Source organism: Nuphar pumila, chromosome 15 (genome assembly GCF_984573655.1).
Source record: "Nuphar pumila chromosome 15, dmNupPumi1.hap1.1, whole genome shotgun sequence".
NCBI classification, from domain to species: Eukaryota; Viridiplantae; Streptophyta; class Magnoliopsida; order Nymphaeales; family Nymphaeaceae; genus Nuphar; species Nuphar pumila.
In genome coordinates, this window is record NC_143263.1 from 30,546,120 (window position 1) to 30,572,351 (window position 26,232).

Genomic DNA, 26,232 nt, shown 5'->3' on the forward strand with positions numbered 1-26,232 from the left:
TTGAATCCCACATTACATAGTTAGTATCATTTAACTTCATGGGAATGATGATGATCTTATCATTGTCATCCATCTTTTACAAGGGTAAGAGGAATAAATAGGAGGAGAGAGAAAGAGAAATAAAAAAAAAGAAAAAGAGTAGACAAGGGAATAAGAGAGGATACAAAACCAATTTTTTTTGTAGCACAAGTTCGCCTTTCTTCAAACAAATCTTCTTGAGCCAAGAACAAGGTGATGAAACACCTTTTGTAAATGTAGCACGGAAACTAAGGTGGAAGCACTTCAAGATCTAAGGATTTCGTAGCTTTGATACCATGTAATGAAATGGTGGTCTTCAACAAATGCACGAATAACTCACAAACAAGTGTCTATTGGAGACACTACAAGCTTGACCCTTGAAAGGGTATAAAAGGAAGAACACTTGAAAAATAAATAATACTTTATTCATGAACAAAATGCTTAAGAAGCATAGTCCTTTACATTGAAGGGGTTCACCCCTATATATACAAAAAAGTGGAAGAGAGAGGAGAGTTCATTTTGAGCTCTCCAAAAGAGACGTTGGACTAGTCCAACGTCTCTTGTTATAGCTGTTGGACTACAGTCCAACATCATTTATTATTATAGCTGTTGGATCCAGGAACTTGACTGGATCAAATATCTAGTTTTTATTGAACTAGATGCTAAAAAAGAAAATAAAGAAAAATAGAAAAAAAAATAATCCCTTTGTGTGTTTTCGGGGGAGAGGCCTTGGTGTGTGTGTGTTGGCAGAAGGGAGTGGGGTGGTGCAAGAAATAAAATTACTTAAAAAACTAGTGCAGTTACCCAAATGATTGAGCTCAGATTTACCTTGGAAGAGTATTGAGGTTGTCAGGATTTTGGTAGAGAGTGGTGTTTAGGGAAGTTTTGGTGTTTCCCAAAACTTCACACATTGAATCAATAACTCAAACTTAATAGCCACTTTGATTTGTGACAACTACCTCCAATATTTTCAATATCTGTTAAATTGTGTGCTTGTATATATTTCTACATAAACATGATGGGGTAGAGCTGTCTTTTTGTTTATTCTGATTCTTCTGTACTAACCTTCTTATATGAGGGTACTTTTTTCCATATGTCTGGTATTTCTATGACTGTTGTTCTCACCTTATAACGGGTGTGTTATGATTTAATAAAGCTATCATTTTCTCTATCTTGATAAACCTTAGCTACCCTGAAATGGTATCAGACCGAGAGTCAAACTGTGGAGCTTGTGCCATTGGATTCAGGTGCTCCCGCTGTGGGTCGATTCCTCTTGCCATAGGCTGTTACTAGAAGTCTTGCTGAGGGTCTTTGGTAGGATTTACGAGAGAAACACCTCATCTTAGCTGTTGCAAGGTTGTGAATTGAATGAGCTGTTTGGAGCCCTGGATTTCTTTGGTCAGCTTGTTCTTGTACTCTTTGTCCTGAAGCAAACAACACATGAATGAAAATAGTAAAAGCTCAGTATTACCCCTGTCATGCTCGTCTATTGACCTTTGGAGGCTCCGATGCAGTCCAAGGTTACTCTAATTGTTTTATGGTAATGTTTGTCATTATGCATGCAAGGTGATATCCCACCCCTTTATCTTTCCTCTTTATGATGCCAGCTTTTAACATTTTCTTTTTGCATGTTCAATGGATCTTAGGCTGGTTGGCTGGACATTGGTTATTTTGATATTCTGTATTGAGTGCGTGCCTCAAAGGCACCTGTGGGAACAAAATACAACTTATGCTTCTCGTCCGATAACATTTATAACATTAGAAAAGTATGCCATGTGGTTTTGTTTTACTGTTTGAATTGCAGTTGAATTTTTGTGTATTTCAACTTTAAGATGGTATCTTTATGGAGCTTGAGTGTCTTCGTCTTTTTTATTGTTACTTATTATTTGTAAAGGATATACTCATAATATCTCTTATAGCATCCAACACTGTGCTTTTGCAGGTTGTAGTTTTCCTTCACATAGTGATTGTAACATCTGTAATCTTCTCTCCAGTTTTTGTGATACTTAGGTTGGTTCTTGCCTTCTTTCTCTTCTATTTCATTCCTTTTTAGAGTTTTCGGAATACATGTGTCAGATATATCATGGAGGTTGTCTCCTTGTGATTGTATATAGATATTCAAATTATGCATCTTAAAATAATTAAATAAAAAGGAAAATCAATGGAACGTCTGTTAAGAAGCACATACCTAGACATGTACATGCACAGACACACATATGTACACAATCCACATACAGACACACACAGATCGACTAGTCTACTAAAACCTGCCTTCCAGAGAATTCCTTTTCACTTCTCTAGCTGTAACTGTTTTTAAAAGAATACTCCACAGAAATAGGCTGTATTAGCATCCTATAGCTGCAGTTGTGTAACATAGCTTAAAGGTTTAGCAAACGTCTTTTAATCAATAAATAGTCATTTCAACAATCATTTTATATATCACAAATGCTGTTTCTGTTAATATAATCTCACCAATTTTAATATTTTTTTTCGCATCTGGAATATGGACAGTTAATTTCATTCGAATATACTCTATTGGTCATTCTTGAGAGATTTTTTTATATCTCATTCCACAAAAAGTAAGGTTGGAACTTTTTGTTTCTAGACAAATTCAATTTTCAACAAACCGAGAAACTAGCGGATCCTTTTTTTTTCTCTCCCTCCATTGCTTTTGTTCTTCTTTGCTTCGGAAATAATTGATGGAGATGTTTAAATTGATTATGTGTTGGATTTGTTTTCTCAAGGGACATACAGGGAGTTCATCTTTTGACGTTTTTGGCTCATTTTAGAATAAATTTAAACTCTCCTCCCCTCACCGTTTTGCAGGTCTGATTCTGCAGTGCTATCTGGCATTGCATTGATGCTGTTTGCTAGTATTGTTTGGTTGAAGCTGGTGTCCTATGCACACACAAACTACGATATAAGGACTCTAACTAGGTTGAAGGATAAGGTGAAACGATTTCTTACTTTGTAATGTTATATTTCATTTATCTATCATGGAAATATGATAAAGTTGCAAATTTTTTAATGTTATTTTAAACCTGCTTAGAATGATTTTTTTTTAAAAGTATTGTGCATGAATGAAATAATACAGCCAAAGAATATGTCACATGCTGTTTACTTGTGTGCTGGATTGCACTTATATGTTAATCCTAAGGGAGATTTTCAAATACCTCCCAAACTTTTCGGTCTAATTCATATGTACACCAAAAGTTTGAGAGTTTGCAAAATCCAACCAAAGTTTTTACTTGAGATAATCAAATGGCACCCAGTTTAGTTATCTCTAATAAATTCTGTTATATATTTATTAAAATGAAATGACTGCTACCTGTTGAAGAAGAGAAGTGATGACCCGAACCCTAAGTAGAGAGAGAGGAAGAGAGAGAGAGAGAGACGGCTGTGAGATTAGAACTCGTTAACATCATTAATTAGTGCTTCTCTCTATATTAAATAGAGAGAGGCAAAAAGAGAAATAACATGTAAGTCCTTATGAGGACAAAAATTCAGAAAACCTAAAGAACCACCTATTCTCAACACTCCCCCTCAAGCTGGAGCATAGATATCAATCATGCTCAGCTTGTCACAACACTTTGAAAAATTTGGCCTAGCAAGGGGCTTTGTAAACATATCTGCAACTTGGTCTTCCGACTTTAGGTATTTGGTAGTGATATGACCAACTTGAATCATATCTCTTACATAGTGGCAATCAACCTCAATGTGCTTTGTTCTCTCATGAAAGACAGGATTGTTTGCTATATATGTTGCCGCTTTGTTATCGCACATCATGGTCATTGGAGAGGGAACCTTCACCTGGAGGTCATGAAGAACAGTGCAAACCCACATCAATTCAGCAGCTGTTTGGGCCATAGCCCGATATTCTGATTCTGCACTCGACCTGGAAACCACAGTTTGTTTCTTACTTCTCCATGAAATCAAGTTGTCTCCCAAAAACACACAGAATCCTGTGGTAGATTTTCTATCTACTACAGATCCAGCATAGTCAGCATCAGAATAGGCTACTATCTCTAGAGTTCCACCTTTCCTGAACCATAACCCTTTTCCAGGGGATGATTTTAGATATCTGAGAATCATTATGGCTGCATTCGAGTGCACTTCAGTTGGTTTGTCCATAAACTGTCTAACTTTGCTTACTGCTAAAGCAATATCCGGCCTGGTCACAGTTACATATAATAACTTCTCTACTAGGGAGCGATAGCTTTTGCTATCAATAGGTTTTGACCCTTCTTCAAACAACTGAACTTTATGGTCCATGGGAATATTTGCTGGTTTAGCTCCCAACATGCCCGTTTCCTTTAATAAGTCAAGAACATACTTCCGTTGAGACAACACCATCCCTTCACGGCTCCTAGCAACTTCTATACCCAGAAAATACCTGAGTGAACCAAGATCTTTTGTAACAAAGTGTTTTTGAAGATGAGCCTTTGTGGCTTCAATAGCTTTCACATCATCTCCTGTAAGAATGATGTCATCCACATATACCACCATAACAACTATGCCAGAGCTAGTTTTCTTTTTAAAAAGTGTATGATATCGATTAAAGCCAAAGCTTGACATTACTTCAAACAACTTTTGAAACCATGCACGAGGACTTTGTTTCAAGCCATAAATCGCCTTTCGCAATCTACACACCTTCTGACACTCCCCCTCAACCTCGAAGCCTGTAGGTTGTTGCATGTAAACTGTCTCAGATAGATCCCCATAGAGAAATGCATTTTTCACATCTAATTGACATAAGCTCCAACCATGTTGAACAACTACTGAGAGAACAAGACAGATGGTACCCATCCGTGCAACAGGAGAAAAAGTTTCAAAGAAGTCAATTCCATATGTCTGAGTATACCCTTTCGCGACTAATCTGGCCTTGTACCTTTCAATAGAACCATCAGATTTGTACTTTATTGTATATACCCACTTACTGTGAGATTTTGGTATGCGTGAGGGAAACGAGAAGACTTGTGAGATTTTGGTATGCGTGAGGGAAACGAGAAGACTCGATAGAGAGAGAGGGAGAGAGAAGAGATCGATTAGGGCATCAAAAATGATATTCCCCTTTGTATTGATCTATTTATAACACTTTACAATCTAAAAGAAATTACAAGTATGCCACCGCGTGAGCCTTCAGCGGTAGTATGGATTGGATCAAGATCCGATCCAATCCAAATATGATTTCTTAACAGCCCCCCTCAAGTTGAGCATGGGTATGAATCATGCTCAACTTGTTCTTCAAAGTCCAGAAGTGCTCTCCTGTAAGTCCTTTGGTAAACAAGTCCGCTACCTGTTGTGATGTAGGAATATATGTTGGGGAAATGACCCCGTCTTCAACCTTTTGACGAATGAAATGTTGATCAATCTCTATGTGCTTGGTACGGCTGTGAGAAATGGGATTGAAAGCCATTTTAATAGCACTCTGATTATCACAAAGGAAGGAGGAGTTGGCAATGGGTAGTAAGAGTTCGCCAAGGAGGTGTCGTAACCACGCAACTTCAGCGGTGCCGGCAGCCATGGCTCTATATTCTGCTTCTGTGCTTGACTTGCAAATTGCCCGTTGTCTTTTGCTACTCCAACAGACGAGATTGGAGTCAAGAAAAACACAATAACCTGAAACAGATCGTCTCTCATCTGGATCACCCCCCCAGTCAGCATCAGTATAGGTACAAAGGTGATGTCCATCCAGGACATTTGAAGACCTTGTGTAAATAAGGCCATCTCCAATAGTAGCTTTGAGGTAGCGTAAAATTCGCTTAACTGCTTCCATATGCTCTTCTGTGGGAGCATGCATGAATTGAGAGACCTGGTTCACTGCATATACTATGTCAGGACGGGTAAATGTGAGATATTGCAACATGCCAACGATACTTCGATAAAATCGAGGATTGGGATATGCATCACTTCCATCAAGAGTACGCAACTTGGAGTTAAGAATACTGGGAGTATTTATGGGTTTGCACTGCAACATCCCTGCCTTGCTTAATATGTCAAGAGCATACTTATGCTGAGTGAGAGTCATCTCATTATCCTTTCTATCAAGTTCAATCCCTAAGAAGTATCGTAGCTCGCCAAGATCCTTCATTTTAAAAGCCTCTTGCAAGACCTCTTTAACATGAGTGATATGAGAGGAAGAGTTTCCCGTGAGTACTATATCATCCACATATATGAGAAGCCAAGTTACCGTTTCACCTGACCGATATAAGAATAAAGAATGATCAAGGGCGCTTCGAGTGAAGCCGGCCTGCTGAATATGGAGAGAAAACCTGTCAAACCACGATCTAGATGCTTGCTTGAGCCCATATAATGATTTCTGTAGTTTGCAAACCCATTGAGAAGGATCACTTGATGCATACCCTGGAGGTTGCTCCATATATACTTCTTCTTTCAAATAACCATGAAGAAATGCATTCTTCACATCCAACTGATATAAGGGCCATCCATGTGATACTGCCAGTGAAAGAATAACTCGTATTGTCCCTATCTTGACAACTGGACTGAAAGTTTCATCGTAATCCTCACCATACTGTCGAGTGAATCCTCTGGCAACAAGGCGGGCTTTGTATCGGTCAACACTGCCATCAGGTCTATATTTAATCTTATAAACCCATTTGGAACTCACTACATTTTTCCCGTCTGGTCGAGGAACAAGGACCCAAGTTTGACATTCATGTAAGGCGGACATCTCCTCATTCATGGCATCAATCCAACGTCTATCTTGAGAGGCATGATCATAACTCTTGGGCTCCTCATTTTTGTTCACCTCTGTCATAAAGATCTGAAAATCTAAAGAAAAATTGTCATAACTGATCCACCTGTCAATTGGATGTCTTACCCGTTCTGATCTGCGTGGAAGAACATTGGTTGTGTCTGGAGCACGGATAGAAGGAGGCCTTCTACTATAAGTCATCCCTGAAAAATATCCAGGTGGTCGAGGATCACATGTGGATGATTCTAAATCAACTTGGGATGAGGCAAAGGGAGTGTCATGACATATTGGATCCGAAGATTGATGTGGATCCCCTTGTGAAGGTAGGATTTCAGCACTTAGCCATGGATCATAGGACTGAGGATCAGCATTGGATTCCACAAATGTGTCTGGCGAATCCTTGAATCTAAGCTCATCAAAAACAACATGCCGGGAAATGTGTACACGCCCAGTTTTGGGATTGTAACATCTATACCCTTTATGACTGTCAGAATAACCAATAAATCTGCACATAATGGCCCGATCCTGAAATTTGTTTCGTAAGGAGACATCAACATGAACATAACAAATACACCCAAAAACTCGTAGCACATTGTAATCAGGGTGTTCATGATGTAAAAGGAAATATGGGGAGTTTCCTTCAAGTAATGACAATGGCAAACGATTGATGATATATACGGCAGTATGGAAAGCTTCAGTCCAAAGAGTCATGGGGATGCCAGTATTATGTATCATGCTTAGTGCAGATTCAACTATATGTCTGTGTTTTCTTTCTGCTATGCCATTTTGTTGAGGTGTATGTGGACAGGAAATCTGTCTAGTGATCCCATGATTTAGTAAGTACTCAGTAAATTCTTTTGAGATAAATTCTCCCCCACCATCACATTGGAAATGCACAATATTAGAGGAGTATTTGTTGCGGACTAAGGCATGAAATTGAGTAAACAAATGAAATACTTCGGATTTATGCTTCATAAAAGAAATCCAAGTGTATCGAGAGTAAGAATCAATAAAAATAACATAATATTTGCTCCCAGAAGAAGAAGAAAGAGGAGCTGGTCCCCAAACATCAGAATATATTGTCTCAAATAATTTGGATGCTCGTTTATTTATCAACTGAAAAGGTAAGGCATGGCTCTTACAAATGTGACAATTTGAGCACATGTCTGACTTATTGGCAGGACATAGACTGGACTTGGGAATGAGCCCATTATTAACAAGATCACGAATAAAAGAATGACTGCAATGACCTAAGCGGCCGTGCCAAATGAATGACCTATCATACTCTGTTAAAGCAACATGATGAGGACTAGGAGAAGACGAAACAGGGACACTTGACGCAGACACTGTTGGGGCTTCCTCAAGAACGTACATGTTGCCCTTGCGAACACCCTCAGCGAATGTCTTCTTGGTTCGAGCATCCTTGACATAAACAGAAGATGGAGTAAATTCAACAGAGGAATTAGAATCATCAATAAGTTTGGAGACAGAAATAATATTTTTCTTAATATTTGGAACAACTAGGACATTTTTCAAGGGTAAAGAACAGTGAGACAAAGATACTTGTGCATTTCCAATGTGAGATATCTTATGATGGGATCCATCTCCTGTAACAACTGAGCCTTGATCTAAATAAGGGAGAGCACTAGAAAGTTTACCTGCATTATCAGTCACATGAGTTGCTGCACCAGAGTCCACATACCAAGTTCCTTCCTCATTCTGTTTAAAATTGATCTTGGACATAGCAGTCATAAGAATGTGTTGCACATCTGGAGGAATATAGTTGCCTGGCACATGTGAACTTGTCTGCGCGTTATCGCGTCGAACCCCTTTGCCTTTGTTCTGAGGATCGTGCCAACACTCAGACTTTACGTGTCCCTTTTTGTTACAATAAAAACAAGTAGGGATTCTCCGTGGGATATTGCCCTGTGTGTTGACCCGAGGAGTAGGAAGAATTCCTCTTCCCATGCCTGGTTGCACATGAAACCCTCTAGCACGATTCCCTGGATGAGAATAAGTGTTGGTAACAAGAACATTGTGTTGACCATGTGACAATAAGTCCTGACGTTGCAATCTGCTGGCTTCATGTTGAAGTAGTTTTGCCTTGAGATCTTCAAATGAGGGAAGGGAAGGCAATACCTCTAAAGCAGTACAAAAGACATCGAAATCATGTCCCAACCCACTTAGGACTTGTTGAACTTTGTCTTTATCGTTAATAGGGTGTCCCACAATAGCCAGTTGATCACTAATATTCTTCAGTTCACTCATAAACTCCAAAACTGATTTAGTACCACGCTTGCAATCTTGAAATTGCCTCTTAAGTTGGAGGAATCGGGCTTCAGAAATTTGGGAATACGTTGTGGCTAAGGATTGCCACAACTCCATGGCAGTGAGATCATCATCAATCCCGGCGAGCACTTCATCGGAAAGAGTTGATGTGATATAAGCAACAAGAGCTTGATCATGTGCCGTCCATGTATCATAATCCGGATTAAGCTCAGTTAATGTGCTTTCAACTTCCCCGGCAGCATTCTTCACATCGGTTACATTGAACTTAGGTGGTGCAGTAAGAGAGCCATCAATGTGGCCATAAAGTCGATGACTCTTAATGAAAGGGATGATTTGACGTTTCCACGTCAAATAATTTGTTTGATTGAGTTTTTGAGAGATAAGTTGAGAAAGGAAGCTGGAAGAGATGGCAGCCATAGAATGATTTAAGGTAAAGTTTAAGAAAGATTAGTGTTTAGAAAAATTAGGACACAGTGAAGGCAGGAACACAGTGAAGGCAGGAACTCGGTGAAGGCAAATTATGTTTTCAGAAATTTTGAAATTGAAATTCTCGGCAGGAATGAAAAGGTTTAGAAATTTTGGAAGAGATGAAGTAACAGTCACGTGGAATCACGCTGGGACAAACTCGTGAAATCACGCTAAGAAATGGACTTACAGTCACGTGGAATCACGATCTGAATCACGATCTGACGCTGAATCACGATCTGAAGATCCTTGCTCTTGACGCTGTTTGACGCTGAATCACGATCTGACGCTGTTTGACGCTGGAGATGATCCTTGCTCTTGACGCTGAATCATGATCTGAAGATGAGCACGCAGAGAAGTTAGTGCTCTGATACCGTGTGAGATTTTGGTATGCGTGAGGGAAACGAGAAGACTTGTGAGATTTTGGTATGCGTGAGGGAAACGAGAAGACTCGATAGAGAGAGAGGGAGAGAGAAGAGATCGATTAGGGCATCAAAAATGATATTCCCCTTTGTATTGATCTATTTATAACACTTTACAATCTAAAAGAAATTACAAGTATGCCACCGCGTGAGCCTTCACCGGTAGTATGGATTGGATCAAGATCCGATCCAATCCAAATATGATTTCTTAACACTTACATCCAACAATGTCAGCATCTGCTGGGGAATCAACGAGATCCCAGGTATGCTGAGATACTAAAGCTGTCATTTCTTCTTGCATAGCCAGCTTCCAGCGATTATCAAGTGCTGCCTGTTGATAGTTCAGAGGAATAGTTTCAGCAGACAAGGCTGAAACAAAAGACTTCAACGGATGTCCAATTCTGGCATGAGAGACAAAATGAGATATGGGATATAAGGTACATTGTCTTGTCCCCTTTCGTAGAGCAATAGGCCTGTTATCATCATCCTGAAGATCACAATTGTCAGTAGAACTTACCTCAGGAGAAAAAGAAGATGAAGGCTGTTGCGGAAGTGGAGCTCTACGCACATATACCAATGGAGGAATATTAAATCTGGAAGAGGATGAAGTTTGGTTCGGTAATGTAGGCACAGATTCCAAAGGAAAAGGAGGAATAGGTAAGGGAAAAGATTCAACTGGATCAACCTGCAGCAGAGAACCGAAACTGGAGTAATATGGAGAGGATTCCAGTAAAGATACATCCGCACTGACATACTCTCGACGAGAGATAGGATCATAACATCGATAACCCTTTTGATTTTTTGGATAACCGATAAATATGCATTTTGTAGCTTGAGCGGCTAATTTATCACGGTCAGGGCCAAGTTTGTGTACAAAACAAACACATCCAAATATTTTTGGTGTGAAAGAAAAAAGTGGGGCATTAGGTTTTAGGATATGTAATGGAATTTGATCACCCACATAAGATGAAGGCATGCGGTTGATCAGTTAGCAAGCAGTGGTAATCACATCACCCCAGTATAAGGCAGAAACATTTGATTGAATCATAATGGTCCTGGCAACATCAAGGAGGTGCCGATGTTTTCGCTCAGTCACCCTATTTTGTTGAGATGAATAGGCACAAGAAGTTTGGGGTTGGATGCCATGATCTTGGTAAAATTGTAACAGACCTTTTGATTTAAACTCGAGAGCATTATCAGTGCGAACAATCTTGATCATAGATTCAAATTGAGTTTTTATTTCAAGAATTAGGGATTTGATAATACTTGGAACTTCAGATCGTTCTTTTATTAAAAATACCCATGATAACTTAGAGAAATCATCAACAATAACAAGATAATAACGACATTGAGTCCTAGTAGGAATCTTACTAGGACCCCATACATCTGCATGAAGAAGTTCAAAAACTTTATTACTAGACTGACTCTGACTCGAAGGGAACGAACTTCGATGATGCTTGCCCAACTGACATGCTTCACACTGAAATGATGTGGTGGAAGGAATCTGAGGAAATACCGACTGAAGCTTTGACAATGAAGGATGACCAAGACGACGATGCCACTGAACAGGACTGAAGGAATGTTCCACTGCAGCATGAACCGAACCCATTGGATGATGTAGGTAGTAAATTCCATTTTCTTCATAGCCTCCACCAATCTTCTTCCCCGTCAGCAAATCCTGAAAATGACAACCCATTGGATCAAATATTACTCTACAGTGTTGTTCTTTTATAAGTCAACTAACAGAAAGTAAACTTTGAGGAAAGTTTGGAGCATGAAGAGCATTTTTCAACTGTAATGAGGAGGATATAGAAATATTTCCCTGACCAACAACCGGGGAGGAACTCCCATCGGATGATGAGACTCCAAGCTGAGCCTTAATATCCTTTAGATCTGAAAAAACACGTGAATTTCCATACAAATGTCTGGATGCACTAGAGTCAATAACCCACTTATTGTCGGTCGGATGAAGATGATTTCCGGTTGAATAGGCAACACCAGCTACAGGAGGGGTGGAACTCACAGGTCGAAGAGCGATCAATTCATTATATTCGACACGACTAAGGGTGATACTGCTTTCATTTGCAGTGATATTCTCTTGTACATTTGTTTCCTCAATAGTAGTAACATTTGCTTTTGGAGTATATGACTTTGATGAAGAAGAGGTTGGCCGACCATGCTTATCCCAACAACGATCTTCTAAATGGCCAGATTTTCCACAGAATGTACATTGAAGCTTTCCTCTGCCTCCCATACCACGTCCACGTCCTCGTCCTCTGATATTCTGAATATTTCCACGCCCATAACTAGATGAGACAAAAAGAGCAGATGACTGAGTCACAGGCTGAGATTGGAGCAGAGAGATCGCAAGTCTACTTAGACGATTGTAAGCATCAGCAAGAGTGAGAACATCTGATCCAGTCAACATTTGAACTTTTGCAACCGAAAAATCAGAAGAAAGACCTGTAAGAAAACGAGCAACCATGGTTTGTTCTTGATGATCCTTTTGCTTCGAGCAACAAAGGGGCCTGTGAGCATTGAGTCTTTTAAACACAGCTTTGACCGAGGCATAGTACTGGGCCAAGGTCTGATCTCCCTGTTGCAAATTATATATTTCCTGTTCGACTTGCAGGATACGACTTACATTCGTTTCTTGTGAATATGTATCACGAAGATTGTCCCACATCAGTTTGGCTGTATTATAGTAGATCAATCCATCTGCAATATGGGGTTCGACACTATTCATGATCCATGACATAACTATGTCATTATCTTCACGCCAAGTAACATATTTTCCCAATTTCTCAGTGGGTTCGCCTTCCAACAAAATATGTTTTCGACGATGTCCAGATACCGACATCATAAAAGTTCTGGACCATCTGGCATAGTTGGTTTCATTCAACCTTACGGAAGAGCCATACGAGAAGGGGTTGGCAAATGCTTTATATTCTCCAATGTGTTCCAATTTGGAATCACATTTTGAAGTTTCAGCCATACTAACCAAATATTTCTGTTTCAGCAGAGATAAAAATCTGGACAGATTTCAAGCAACCTAGCAGCTGTTCACCAAAAAGAAACCACGACAGTAAGGAACAACAGGCCACAAGAGAAAAATTTTCCCAGTACCACAGGAATTACGCCTGCAATTTTCACGACAGTAGTGGACAGCAGCCCACACACATGAATCTTGAACAGCAGCCCACACCCATAACAGTCACGCATCAGCCTCCCTAAAAAAAAAACTTTCACATAAACATGATGATTTTCAACACAGCAAAAAAACTTGCTGTTTCCACTACAGAGCTTCCGATGCTCAAACTAATCACGACAGCATGGAAAAAACAATCACGACATCATAACGACAGCATGAAGGGTCACGGCAGTTGTAATCACAACAAAAAAAAGGATAGCGACAACATGAAGGGTCACGGCAGATGCTGAACTCACGACAGAGGCTTAAAATCATGACAGCCATCGTTAGAATCATATTTACAGATGCTGTAAATCATGACAGCCACCAACAAGAAGTTCCTTTCTTCAAAGGACAAAACAGTCACGATAGGGACACGATAAACACATCATGGCAGGCGATGATAGGATCTGCTATCAGCTGCCACACCCAGAAGTCATGGCATGTGAAGCTCAAGAGAAAAAAAATTACGATTGCCTGACCTGAGGGCTCACTCTCACTATGCTCTTTAGGTTTGATAACAAATCTAGGCCAGATCTGTCATCAGATCTAAAAATAATGCACACCTGGTTCGAGGATGTAGATCACGCTCCTGAGATCAGATCGATCACGCTCGAGGATGTAGATCACGCTCCTGAGATCAGATCGATCACGCTCCTGAGATCGCTAGCTTTGATACCATGTTGAAGAAGAGAAGTGATGACCCGAACCCTAGGTAGAGAGAGAGAGGAAGAGAGAGAGAGAGAAAAAAGAGAGAGAGACGACTGTGAGATTAGAACTCGTTAACATCATTAATTAGGGCTTCTCTCTGTATTAAATAGAGAGAGGCAAAAAGAGAAATAACATGTAAGTCCTTATGAGGACAAAAATTCAGAAAACCTCTAATATAAAATAACTTAAGCAAAGAACCACCTATTCTCAACACTACCCATATAAGTTTCCCATATGAGGGGCTTATTCCTTTTTTCATCTTCCTAACCTTAGTTGTCAAAACTGGTGCCTAGGCGGGCTAGTCGTAGGGCCACCGTCTAAGCTTATGGTTTTACGCAGTAGGGACCAATTTGTCCCTGTCTAGGCTGCAGGGACATGGTTATTTTTTTTTTAATTTTTTTGTCTCATTCTTTTCTTTCTTTTTCTTCTTCCTCACACCCTAAAAGTTTTTTTCTTTGTTCTTTCCTTTTCTTCTTCTTTTGCTTTTTTTTTTTCCTTCTTATTTTTTCCTTTTTTATTCTCTTTTTCTTCTTCCTCCTTTCACCCCTTTGCCTTTTCTTTTTCTTTATCTTCTTCTTCGTCTTCCTTTTCCTCCTTTTTTTTCTTTTCTTTTTTCCCTTCTTTTTTTTCTTGCTTATTTTTTTTCTTTTTTCTTCTTCCTCCTCCCCACCCCTCCTCCACTCCCTTCTTTTTCTTTTTCTTCCTTTTTCTCCATTTTTTTTTATTTTTGTTGTTTAAATGTATGCATATGTTTTTGACACACACATATAAAATATGTATTTTAGTTATATATATGAACAAGGTTCATCCTTTCCTCTTTTTCTTTTCGTCACCGTTAAGACCAACATTGTAAATAGCGTTGAGGCGTAGTGTAACACGCCCCTCAAATCCCGGAGAAAAGTTTGAAAGCTTTGTAATCGATCATTTTTCAGAGTTTAAAATAGCAGTTCAGCGGAAAATGGTGTTCGAAATAGCAAGTCAACGGACCTTGTGCGCATTACATCACAAACTTTCCTTTATACAACGGAGTGAAAATTCTATTATTTCAAAACCAAATAGATTAAAAAAAATATAGTTTTAATAATTTAAAGTTTATATAAAAGAGGAATTTTCAAGGAAACCCTTACGCAAAATTATAGAAATGTCCTCAAGACTGAAACGTTAGAGAAAAAGTCTCATCTTGATACCATCACGTCATCTTGCCATCGCTTGTCGTACCGACCTAATCATCACCTGTACCCATAAGACAGGTCGGTTTCATGAAAAACTGGTAGGTGCACATGTATAACAACTTAGAATAAAAGTAACACATACTTTATTTCATACATGATATGCAATTTAATATAAGTAAAAATAAGCATGTTAATTTTGTTTTTTCTATCATTCCAATATTATTGGATGCCTCAAAAAATGGAGCAAAATGAGCATGCTTAACAAAATTCAGAACCCAAACTAATATATACGTTGTTCCTTTCGCGGTGTGCAAGTCAAAATAAGTAAAATGAACATGCTAACTTTGTTTCGATATTAGGTGTCCTGAGGGTACGCACATGAGAAATGCAGAAACAACAAAGATTGTCCGGGGGTTTGTTATGCTATGTATTTTTTATACTTCGAACAACTAGCTGAGTCCTTTCCTAAGGGGACGACCAATGACCAAGAGAGAATTCCTTAGAAGCATTCGTGGCAAGAGATGCATCTAACTTCTGCAGAAGTCCATGAGATCTACTACCTAGGATAATTTTTGATAGTCCCGTCTCCTAACTCCGATGACTGGGAACATCTAGTCATTTGCTCGAGGGGTGATTGTTAACAACCTGTTCATCAGAGTTTTTGTACCATCCCATCTTCTCCCTTGACGACAACAAAGTGACATATGGGTACATAAGGTTCTATTTTAAGTGAAGATCCATTCTACATGCTATGGTCTTTTAAATTAAAACGAGCATCTTACCTGTGAAGGCGATGATCACCATTTATGTGATTACCATATTATCATTATGCATTTGCACGCTTCAAGGTTACCATGAACCTCTCATTCAATCATCGTAATACTAACATGCCGTGCATGTCTGATACTACTGCTACGATGAGAAGGGTATCAGTTTGTCAAAAAGAAACCCCAACTTAATTGTGTGGTGAAAAAAATGATGTAACCATTTTAGTTTATTTGACATGCACTGTATTTCAAACTACTTTTATATATCATTGTACAATTTGCAAGTTACAAGATCGCTACAAATCTCTCATCTAATTACCTCGCGATACTGCTTACGATAAAAATGGTATGGGTTTCTCAGAAGAAACCTCTTCCACTCACATTCTCATGCTCCCAACCGGGGATATCCGGGTCATATCGGATATTAAATCGAAGTTTGTAACCACTTCTTCCTATTGTGCCGGTTTGGGAAAAACATAGTTACAATTAGGCAACCCTCAAGCGTTCGAATTTGCTTTTCAAAACTACGCATATTTGAATGTTGGATTCAGGCAAGAAATCCCTTTTCCTTTAAGTTTTAGTGCACATGCATAAGTCCATGTCTTTTGTAAAGAGCAAGCATGATACAACATAGGGAAGAGTATGCAACTGCATACCTTACGAAGTTGTACATATGTATGTATAATACATATATTACATAACGTAGGCGTGTGCACATTATAGCTCGACGACAATGTATAAGGCAAGACTCGATGTAAGAAACCACACATCGAGCTAAATAAATGCGTAAGTGCACGATGTACGAAATCGTACCCTGGCTAAATAAATGCATAAGTAGTGCACGAGGTAGGAAATCATACTTCGGCTAAAAAAATGCTTAAGAAGTGCATGAGGTACAAAACCGTATCCTGGCTAAATAAATGCGTAAGCATGTACGAGGTACGAAACCGTACCTCAGCCAAATAAATGTATAAGCAGTGCACGAGGTATGAAACTGTACATCAGCTAAATAAATGCATAAGTAGTGCATGATGTACGAAACCATATCTCAACCAAATAAATGCGTAAGCGGTAGCCTGCGCACGTAAATGACATAAAGCAAGACTCGATGTGCGAAACCACACATCGAGCTAACTAAATGCGTAAGCAGAAGCCTGTGCACGTAAAAGCGCAACAACAAAGTAAATGATATAAAGCAAAAAGGACAAGGATCACAAAACTGCATCCTTGAGTTAAAAGCGTATATATATATATTTAATTATGTTCATTTATAAGTTTTAGCATTGTCCTTTCTTTGTTCTTCGTGCAAGTTTTCTCTACCTTGGAGAATGTTGGCTTTACCCGTTGCATCGATGGGGTGCACTAAAGGGTATTTTGTTGTACTGCTCAAATATGATCAAAGAAAATCATTTTAAAAGCATGCTTTTGGTCTCATGTTTGTACCGCAGGGGCCCGAAAAAGGAGGAGGCAGGAGCATCGCCGTTGCCTGCCAGAAAACAGGAGGCAGGGGAGTCACTAGTGCCTCTCGAAAAGCGGGAGACAGGGGCATCGCCCTTGCCTGCCGGCTGGAAAAAGGAGAGCAGGGAGGGCGGCATCCCTCCCCTGCTTAAAAAAGGGAAACAGTGAAGGGCGACACCCCTCCTCTGCTAAGATGAGAAACGGGTGGCAGGGAGGGGGCAATGCCCCTCCCCTGCAAAACAAGAAAAAGAGAGAAAAAGAGCAGGGAGGGGCGACGCCCCTCCCCTGCAAAACGAGAAGACAAAGAGAGGGTGACGCAGGAGGGTCGGCGCCCTCCTCCCTGTGTCCCCACAGGGAGGACAAAGAGAGATGGCGAGAAGAGGGAGGGTGAGGCAGGAGGGTCGGTGCCCTCACAGGGGAGGACCGAGATAGGGTGAGAGAAGAGAGTACCTAGGAGAGAAGGGGTGCAAGGGGAGGTTGCCGACGCAGCCGAGGGAGGAAGACACGAGCAAGTGAGAGAGAGAGAGAGAGCAACACAAGGGGAGAGGGTTTTCCCTTTTTCGTAAAAGGGGAAACCCACCCCCTGTGTGTTTAGATAAAAACCCGAGGTGTGTGTGTGTGTGTTGGACCCGAATCTGGTCAGATTCAACCTGGATCCAAATCCATTTTTTTTATTTAGGGGGGGGGGGCAATGTAAATAAAAGGAAAAGAAAAAGGAAAAATAAAAAAAGAAATAAAATAGTTGTTTCTAATAAACAACTATTATTACCTGTAAAAAGACAAAAATGCCCTATTGGGCAATCTATTATAATACATGTAAAAAGACAAAAATTGGAACTCAATTCTGTTAACGGACAACGATTTTCAGCGTGTGTATAAATGTTTTGATGACAGTTTCAAGCAGTCTGATAACAGATCATAATCAACATATTGGGACATGAGACGGGTCTGGCTTGGATCGGATCAGATCCCAAACCAGACCTCTATGGGTCATATATATATATATATATATATATATATATATATATATATATATATATATATATATATATATATATATATATATATATATATATGGCCCTGCTGTCGGTCTGGCTCACCTTTTGTACACACAAAATAAATTGGCAGATCTGTCCACTTGTATGATTGGATAGATCTATCCACCTAAACAGTGGGATAGATCTATCCAGATCTGTCCATATGAACAATGCGACATATCTGTCCACACGCATGGTGAGACAGATCTGTCCACATGGACAGTAATACAGGTCTGTCCAGATATGTCTATATGGACGATAGAACAGATTCAACTATAAGCATGAGATCAAAAAATCATGTACATGCCGTGATGGAAATAAATGGCTGATTTAACATTATATGTATATATATATTGTATTCTAATTCAAATTTTCTCCTTTCGTTTTTTTCCCTCCAAAAGCATCACATAAACTTAATTTAGGCTATTTCTTCCCGTTCGAATCGATAAAAGAAGACCTTCGATCGGAGATGGAAAAAGGCCAAAAATATACGTTGGATGATTGGAATGGAAGGAGATCCCTCTCCTTTTTCTTCTTCCTACTTTCGTTCCTCTTTTCTTTTTCTCTCTCCTCACATGATTTTCTCTCTCTCCCTCTTTCTCTCTCCTCTCCCATGATTTTCTCTCTCTCCCTCTTTCTCTCTCTTTCTATCTTTCTTCTACTTTTTTTTTTGAGTTTATATAGGGATTGGGCTCCTCTAGATGGTGACGCCCCTCTAGAGTCAAATTTTTGTTTAGGATAGAGTTGTACAAGTGTAAAACTCTATATCTCTCTCTAACTACCTTTATCTATTTTTTTAAAATTTTTCATTTATTTATCTTAACTACATTCAGGTCTTTCTAGAGGGTGACACCCCCTCTAGAATCCCCTTTTAATAGGTTGTTGCCATATCCAAAAGAAATTTCAGAAATAATTAAATTTTTATATTTATTTAATTATTTAATAATTATTTATTAAATAATAAAATTTTAGAAAGTTCCAGAGGGTATCTCCATCCTCTGGGAGTTTTTTTAACTTGCAAATTCACTCAATTAAACCTTTATATTGAATTTAAAACTTTAAATTAGATGGACTTGGATTTTAGATCTGGATACAGATCCAAGATTTAAGATCCAAATCCATATCCAATATCCATATGGATCTCAAACTGGACCAAATCCTAATTTATATGGGTCTTGGATTGGGTCTAGATCCATCTTAACTTGGGTCAAATGGATCAGATCTGATCCGATCCAATCCAGAATCGGTCACATCGAGGCAGGTCATTTTTGAAAAAATGCGATTTTCAGGCCAACCATAGCCCGAATTCAGAAAAACAAAATATCGATGCTTTCAGATTTTTGAGACGCATCTAATGATATATTACTTGAATTTTGCCTCCGAATTTCTCTTGAATTCAACCCGAATTTCTCTCAATTTTAAAGGTTAAAAATAAAAAGTTTTACCAAATCTTAATTGGCTCGTTTAGGTCTTGTCAGTGGGTTCTGAGTCAAGCCCAGACTCAACTGACTCCACTTAAAATCAAGGATTTCTATTGACTTTATGAAACACTTAGCCAAATTTTATGAAGTCTCAAAATTTAATATTATAGAAAAACACACGATATTACACTATCAGCCTTGAGCAACCGAAACAAAAAGTTTTTAAAATAAAACATGACTGAATATTACTATTGTCTATTTGGCACTCAAGCAAAAGTTCAACCGTGAGTTGACGCAGAATCACAATAGAATATAACTGTCATCATTACGGAACTAACGGATATGAGACCCTAATTAACGATCCTGACTTATTTCAGAATTGACAGAATAACGCATACTACTTCATGTCAGGATTTAGCAGTTTTTACGACAATAGTGATGGATTAGAAACGATATTCTAAATCTTGATTTAAGATTCATGCCAAGTTCGACAAGTAATTTAATGTTGAATCATAATAGGATTTATCTACTATTGCTGACAAAAATGAGGTATTATAAGTGACATAAACTAGATTCCAAATAATGATTTAAAGTTCAAACCAAATTTCCGATTACCAAATTTTTCTTAACAAAACTTTCTTTCCAGACCAATGCCCAACAAACAAAACGAAAGTCCAGAGTCTGGGTAATTTGCAATGGTTGAGCAACATAGGTTTGTTAACACATCACAAGAGGGAACTCCCAGACCTGTTTGACAGCCATACTCTCACGCAGAACCATTCATACCAGAAAATCGTGGTATTGACCTGCTAGGTTTCAAATCGACCAAAATATTTGTATGCTCATTTTGGTTGCTGGTATGTATGAGTGATACATACCATGGTTTCCAGTTGAGGAAGCGATATGGGAACCGGAAGCGGGAAGCGAGGCACTTTCAAAATTTTAGGAAGCCGGAAGTGTGGGACCACTTAGGAGCGAGTCAGGAATCATCTCCTAAGCGACCTAGGAAGCGAACCTGAAGCGACCTAGGAAGCGAGGGGGAAGCGAAAGAAACAAAGATAAAAAATAAAAAATACAAAAATTGAAAAAAATTGGGGAAGCGTGATGGGAAGCGCACTTCCCATTAAAGGAAACCGCACTTCCCTGCACGCTTCGGAAACACGACGTTTCACGCTTCCCCTTTTACCTAGGCGCTTTCAGTAACTCTGATACATACCAAGACAACCTTGGAACGTTGAACACATCACAACCATAGGGACCCTACCTCTGCTAGATGCGATGACTCCCTCATATACGCGATCGAAGAATCGTTTGGGTGGGACGGTGGGTCGATCTCTTCCCAAATCGTGGTTCACTCTGAGGTGTGGCTCTAAACCTTTTGTAGTTATAACACCCTCCACAATGTCTGCTTCTCGTGTGTGTGTGTGTGTGTGTGTGAGAGAGAGAGAGAGAGAGAGAGAGAGAGAGAGAGGAATTACTCACTATTTAGATTATCCCCTTTAATCACGTAAGTACATATATAAATAGAAAGTGCGTGGGTGACGTCCCACCCTACTTGGGTTATTATCCCATCATGGGTAATTGGATCCACTTAATAAAGATCCAAGATCCATTTATATTTTTGGTTCCGTATTGAGTCTATTCGGATCCATACAAAAATCCAGATTTTTCAGGATCCAAAATCAAAGATCCAAATCTCGAGATTCAAATAACATATCGTGAATCTAATATGAGAGATTCATATAAGATATTAGGGATCCAATATCAAAGATCCAAATAAGTTATCACAGATCCAATATCAAAGATCCAAATATAGTATAAAAAATCCAATATCAAAGATCCAAGTAAGATATCAAGGATCCGATATCAGAGATCCAAATAGGATATTTGGGATCTAATATCAAATATCTAAATAAAATATCACGGATCCAATATCAAAGATCCAAATAAAATATCAGGGATCCAATATTAGAGATCCATATAAAACATATGGGATCTAATATCAAATATCCAAATAAGATATCAAAGATCCAAATAAGATATTAGAGATGTGATATCAAAAATCAAAATTCATGTTTAGTCATGTAACAAAATTCATAGGCATTACAGGTGGTGAATATGATTGAACTTAATTTTTCATTCTTTGTGAAATTGAAAGATGAAATTTGTACAAAAAATATAAATACAATTATGCTGAAAAGGCACCGTGCAATTGTCTTTGTCACATAACTCATGTAATAGAATTGGACCTGACAATGGTGGGACACTGATAGGTTGTTAAGTAGAAATGCTAGAAATGAACTTCTGCATAAGTAATTATCATATATTCCTTTGGAGAACTTGAATTTTGATTAAATATTAGTATATGAGGTTATTACTCAGAATTCTTGACATTGGGACCCATTGTCGACAGTTCTCGTAGACAGGATGGTCCTTGTTCTGTGTTTTTTTTGTGCTATGCATTTTATTATGGAGGCAAGCTAATTAGGCACAAACTTTTTTTTGGACTATCGACTACGTGAATATGTTCATCATTTATTGGCTACAGAATCATATGAGCAGTATTTCATTTTTGTACTGTGTGGTTGGACTATGCAGAAATTTGTGTTTGGACTATTCTATTTTGTGTTTGGACTATGCAGAAATTTGTGTTTGAACAAGGACCATTCTATTTTGTGTTTGGACTATGCAGAAATTTCCTTTGCAGTTTTCCTTTTTCCTCTAGTTCCTCACTTAAATTCTTCTGTATCTACTTTGTAATGTAGGTAGATTCTCATGTTACAGGATTTTTTTGTGATTTTTTTAATGAGTGCACAAGTGTCATTCAATTGTATCGATTTAAATTTTGTGATTTTTTTATTATATAATCTAGTTATTTATTGTGTTTTACATTATAAGGAGTGCACATGCAGCTTTTTCCTCTCAGAGTTGTTTTTTCCCTCTCTTTTTGGTTACAGGGAGAAGGATCTTCCATCGCATTGAAGCTAGAATCTCCATACCATGTCAGCCTAAGAAGTTTGGCATATTTCATGGTAGCACCAACATTGTGCTATCAGGTATATAGTTTCTTATGACATTATCTTTATGCCATGAAGAACTGTATTTGAAGATGAACAGTTGCTTGTATTCTTGTGCATCAAATTTACAAGAGCTTGGACGTTTCCCTTGCTTATGGTGTTATTGATATGGAAAAACTGAAAAGCTCTTTTGCCAAAAACATCTTCTGTGAAATATAGTCCTTTGGATGCCTGAGTCATATTCACAAGGAAATTTAGGGTGCATTTGAATCCTTCGGATCTCAGTTCTGAGCGATCTCAGCCAAGAGATGTTCAGCTCTGAAATCCAATGATCTCCAGTTTGACCCCCAATTATTGGACTTCCAAATGCAAATGCATTTGACTAGATACAATAATCCATGTATAGCCATGAAGAAGAAGACATAAAAATTAAATATTTTATTAATGAAAAATGTACAAAAAACAAGCAAGAACACCTCACTACAACACACACACACACACACACACACACACACACACACACTACTAGCCTACTGGCTAGTTGGAGGGAGGTCCACCGGCTAATTGGACCTTCTCCAACTAGCCATTAGGCACAGTCCTAACTAGGGGTGTCAATGAAAAGAAATCATCATTATGTATTTGCTGGACCCGACCCGCTTTGTATATTGGATCGGGTCTAGACCCAATAAATGTATAATGTAAATTAGCATGTTATCAAGGGGTATTTCTGTACCCTAGTGTTTTTGTACTCAACCTATTAATATAATGACAGGCGCAGCCACAGGCCACGATGCACTTTCTCTGAAATCTCTCTCTCTCTCTCTCTCTCTTTTCTCTCTCCCTCTCTCTCGGCGATAGATCTCTACAGAAATCAAGAGCTCCCTTCTCACATGGTATCAGAGCAGCGTGACGTCTGGGAGTGAAGAACTGCCTCGTTTTCATCCCATCATCGTGAAAGTCGACAGGCGCGTGGAACTAACCAGGTCTGGGTGTGAGAAGCTCGATCACGGTGACAGATTCTTTGCTGTTCCGTGGGTTCTGAAGACATTTTCTGTTTCACGGTGATATATTTTATGTTTTGTATTTTCTGTTTCATCGTGGGTTACGGTGACGGATTCTCTGCTGTTTCATGGGTTTTTGAATCTATTTTCTGCTGATTCCATACACTTCTCTCTGCTGATTCAATACATTATTCCTTGCTCTTTCGTGGGTTCTGAAATTGTTCTCTGCTGATTCAATAGATTATTCTCAATTGCTTCCTAGGTTCTGAATCCTTCTTTTGCTGATTTAATACATTCGTCTGTGCTGTCTTTTTTGTCTTCCTGTCTACTGTGCACTATCACGTGAAGTTGATTCAACACGTGAACTGGTTCTCTTTGTGCTGTTTTTTTTTGTCTTCCTGTCTGCTGTGCACTATCACGTGAATCAACACGTGAACTGGTTCTCTTTGCCTTTCTGTTAGCCGAGACTGTCACGTGTACTGCCCTGTTAGCCGAGTCCAGTCACGTGTTTTTTGACCAAACACGTGGAGCTGATTAGTAGAGCCCTCTATTTTATCTCATACCTAAGTGCCAGTTCAGGTTTTCTTTCAAATGGATTTCACTCATGCGCAGTCGTGCTTGTCGTCAAGCTTTCTCGGTCAACTAGTCTCTGAAAAACGGAATAACTCAAATTTCTTAACCTGGAAAAGGCAGATCATCCCATTTATAAAGAGTCAAGACCTCTCTGGTCATCTGGATGGATCGGTTCCTCCACTCCCAGAATTCATTTCACAGGAAAAGGTGGACGATAAAGGAGAACAGTTCATTGTGCTTCGCAATAATCCAGAATATGTTGCCTAGATGAAGAGGGATCAATCGCTAGTGGCATACATCACTTCAACCCTCTCACAGGAGGTCCTTGTTGCCATTCCTGATGATTGTTCGACCAAGGAGCTGTGGGATAAGCTAGTTCAAACATATTCACAAATTTCTGAGGCAAGAATTATGTTTTTTAAGCAAGAGTTTCAAATGCTGAGGAAAGATTCCATGTCTATTATGGAATATCTAAACAAAATGAAAGGCATCACAGACCAACTGGCTATTGTTGGGTGTCTTGTCAGTGAAAAAGATAAGGTGCAACAAACCTTGAGCGGATTGGGGCCAGCATATCATGTTATGACGACAACCTTACTATGTTTACCAGAACTTCCAAAGTTTGAAGACCTCCTTGCGAAATTATTGCAATATGAAATGACTCTGAAAGGATCTTCTGAAGATTCTCATGGACATTCAGGAACTCAAGATGTTCTAGCTACAGGAATGAGTTATGGTCAAGGACGAGGAAGTTCTTTTCGAGGAAAGGGAGGTCGAGGGAGAAATACCTACGGTAGTCGTGGTATACTTCCAACACCCAATATACAAGGACAGAGACCCATCCCCACCTGTTTTCTATGCAACAAAAAATGGCACATTAAAACAAATTGTTGGTTTAATCCTCAAAACAAAGGAAAAGCTCCACAAGCAGAGGCTAGGAAGGATGGAGAAGTAAAGGACTTGCTGTTGGCAGCCTTGGCAGGGTTGAATATGAAGCAAAATGACAAAGGCATTTGGTATGTTGACTCCGGAGCAGCCACTCATGTCACGGGTGATGCAGGTAAACTCTTGACTCTTACACCTTATGTTGGTAAAAATAACATAGTCACGGGAGATGGATCTCATCACTTAATCTCACATACTGGAAATGTCATTATATCCCTGCCAAAGTCCTCTCTTAAACTTCCAAGTGTCATTCATGCACCTAATATTCAAAAGAACATTGTTTCTGTCTCAAAACTCGTTAATGTTAATGCTTCAGTTGAATTTACTCCCTCTTCTGTTTATGTCAAGGATCTTCACACGAGGAAGACATTCGCTGAAGGAAAACGATGGGGCAACATGTACATCTTTCAAGAAGATCCTTCTTCCATTCATTCTGATTATTCACCCTTGAAGCGTCGCCAACGTCAATTTTTTGATTCTGATTTTATATTCAGTGTTTCTGAATGTAATAAGCCAAGACTTTGGCATAGTCGTCTTGGCCATTGTGGTCACCATTTTATTGAAAAACTTGTATTGAATAATCTCATTCCTAAGTCCAGTCTGAGTTCAGAGGTCGTTGATACAAAGTGTTATAGTTGTCATTTATGTAAGAGTCATATTTTACCATTCGCTTCCATTAATAAAAGAGCTTCAAGGCCATTTGAGGTCATTTGTTTGGATGTTTGGGGTCCTGCCCCAATTACTTCTCTTTCTGGCAGCAAATACTATCTTATTTTCATTGATAGTTACTCGCGCTATACTTTGATATTTTTTATGAAGCATAAATCGAAAGTCTTTGGATTGTTCCAGAGATTTCATTCCTTTGTTCAAAATCATTTCTCTACCAACATTCTCAATTTCCAGTGTGATAGAGGAGGTGAATTCTCCTCGAATGTGGATCATCATAGTCTTAAACCATATAATATGAGTCTCTACATGTCCCTGTATGATTCATCATTTCTTATTGTTAGGCTTTACAAAGAGATTTATCC

The 26,232-nt window shown here is 39.0% G+C and overlaps 1 protein-coding gene across 4 annotated transcripts in view; it reads left to right on the forward strand.

The window, feature by feature from the left end:
- The window catches only part of LOC149814996 (diacylglycerol O-acyltransferase 1-like), a 152,066-nt gene that overhangs the window by 10,090 nt on the left and 115,744 nt on the right, over positions 1-26,232 (forward strand). For all 4 annotated transcript variants that reach the window (XM_089989304.1, XM_089989306.1, XM_089989308.1 and 1 more), the window contains 3 exons: positions 1,961-2,028; positions 2,845-2,968; positions 22,623-22,721. In XM_089989304.1, the coding sequence (XP_089845430.1) occupies positions 1,961-2,028; positions 2,845-2,968; positions 22,623-22,721 (291 nt within the window). The remainder of the gene's footprint in view (positions 1-1,960; positions 2,029-2,844; positions 2,969-22,622; positions 22,722-26,232) is intronic.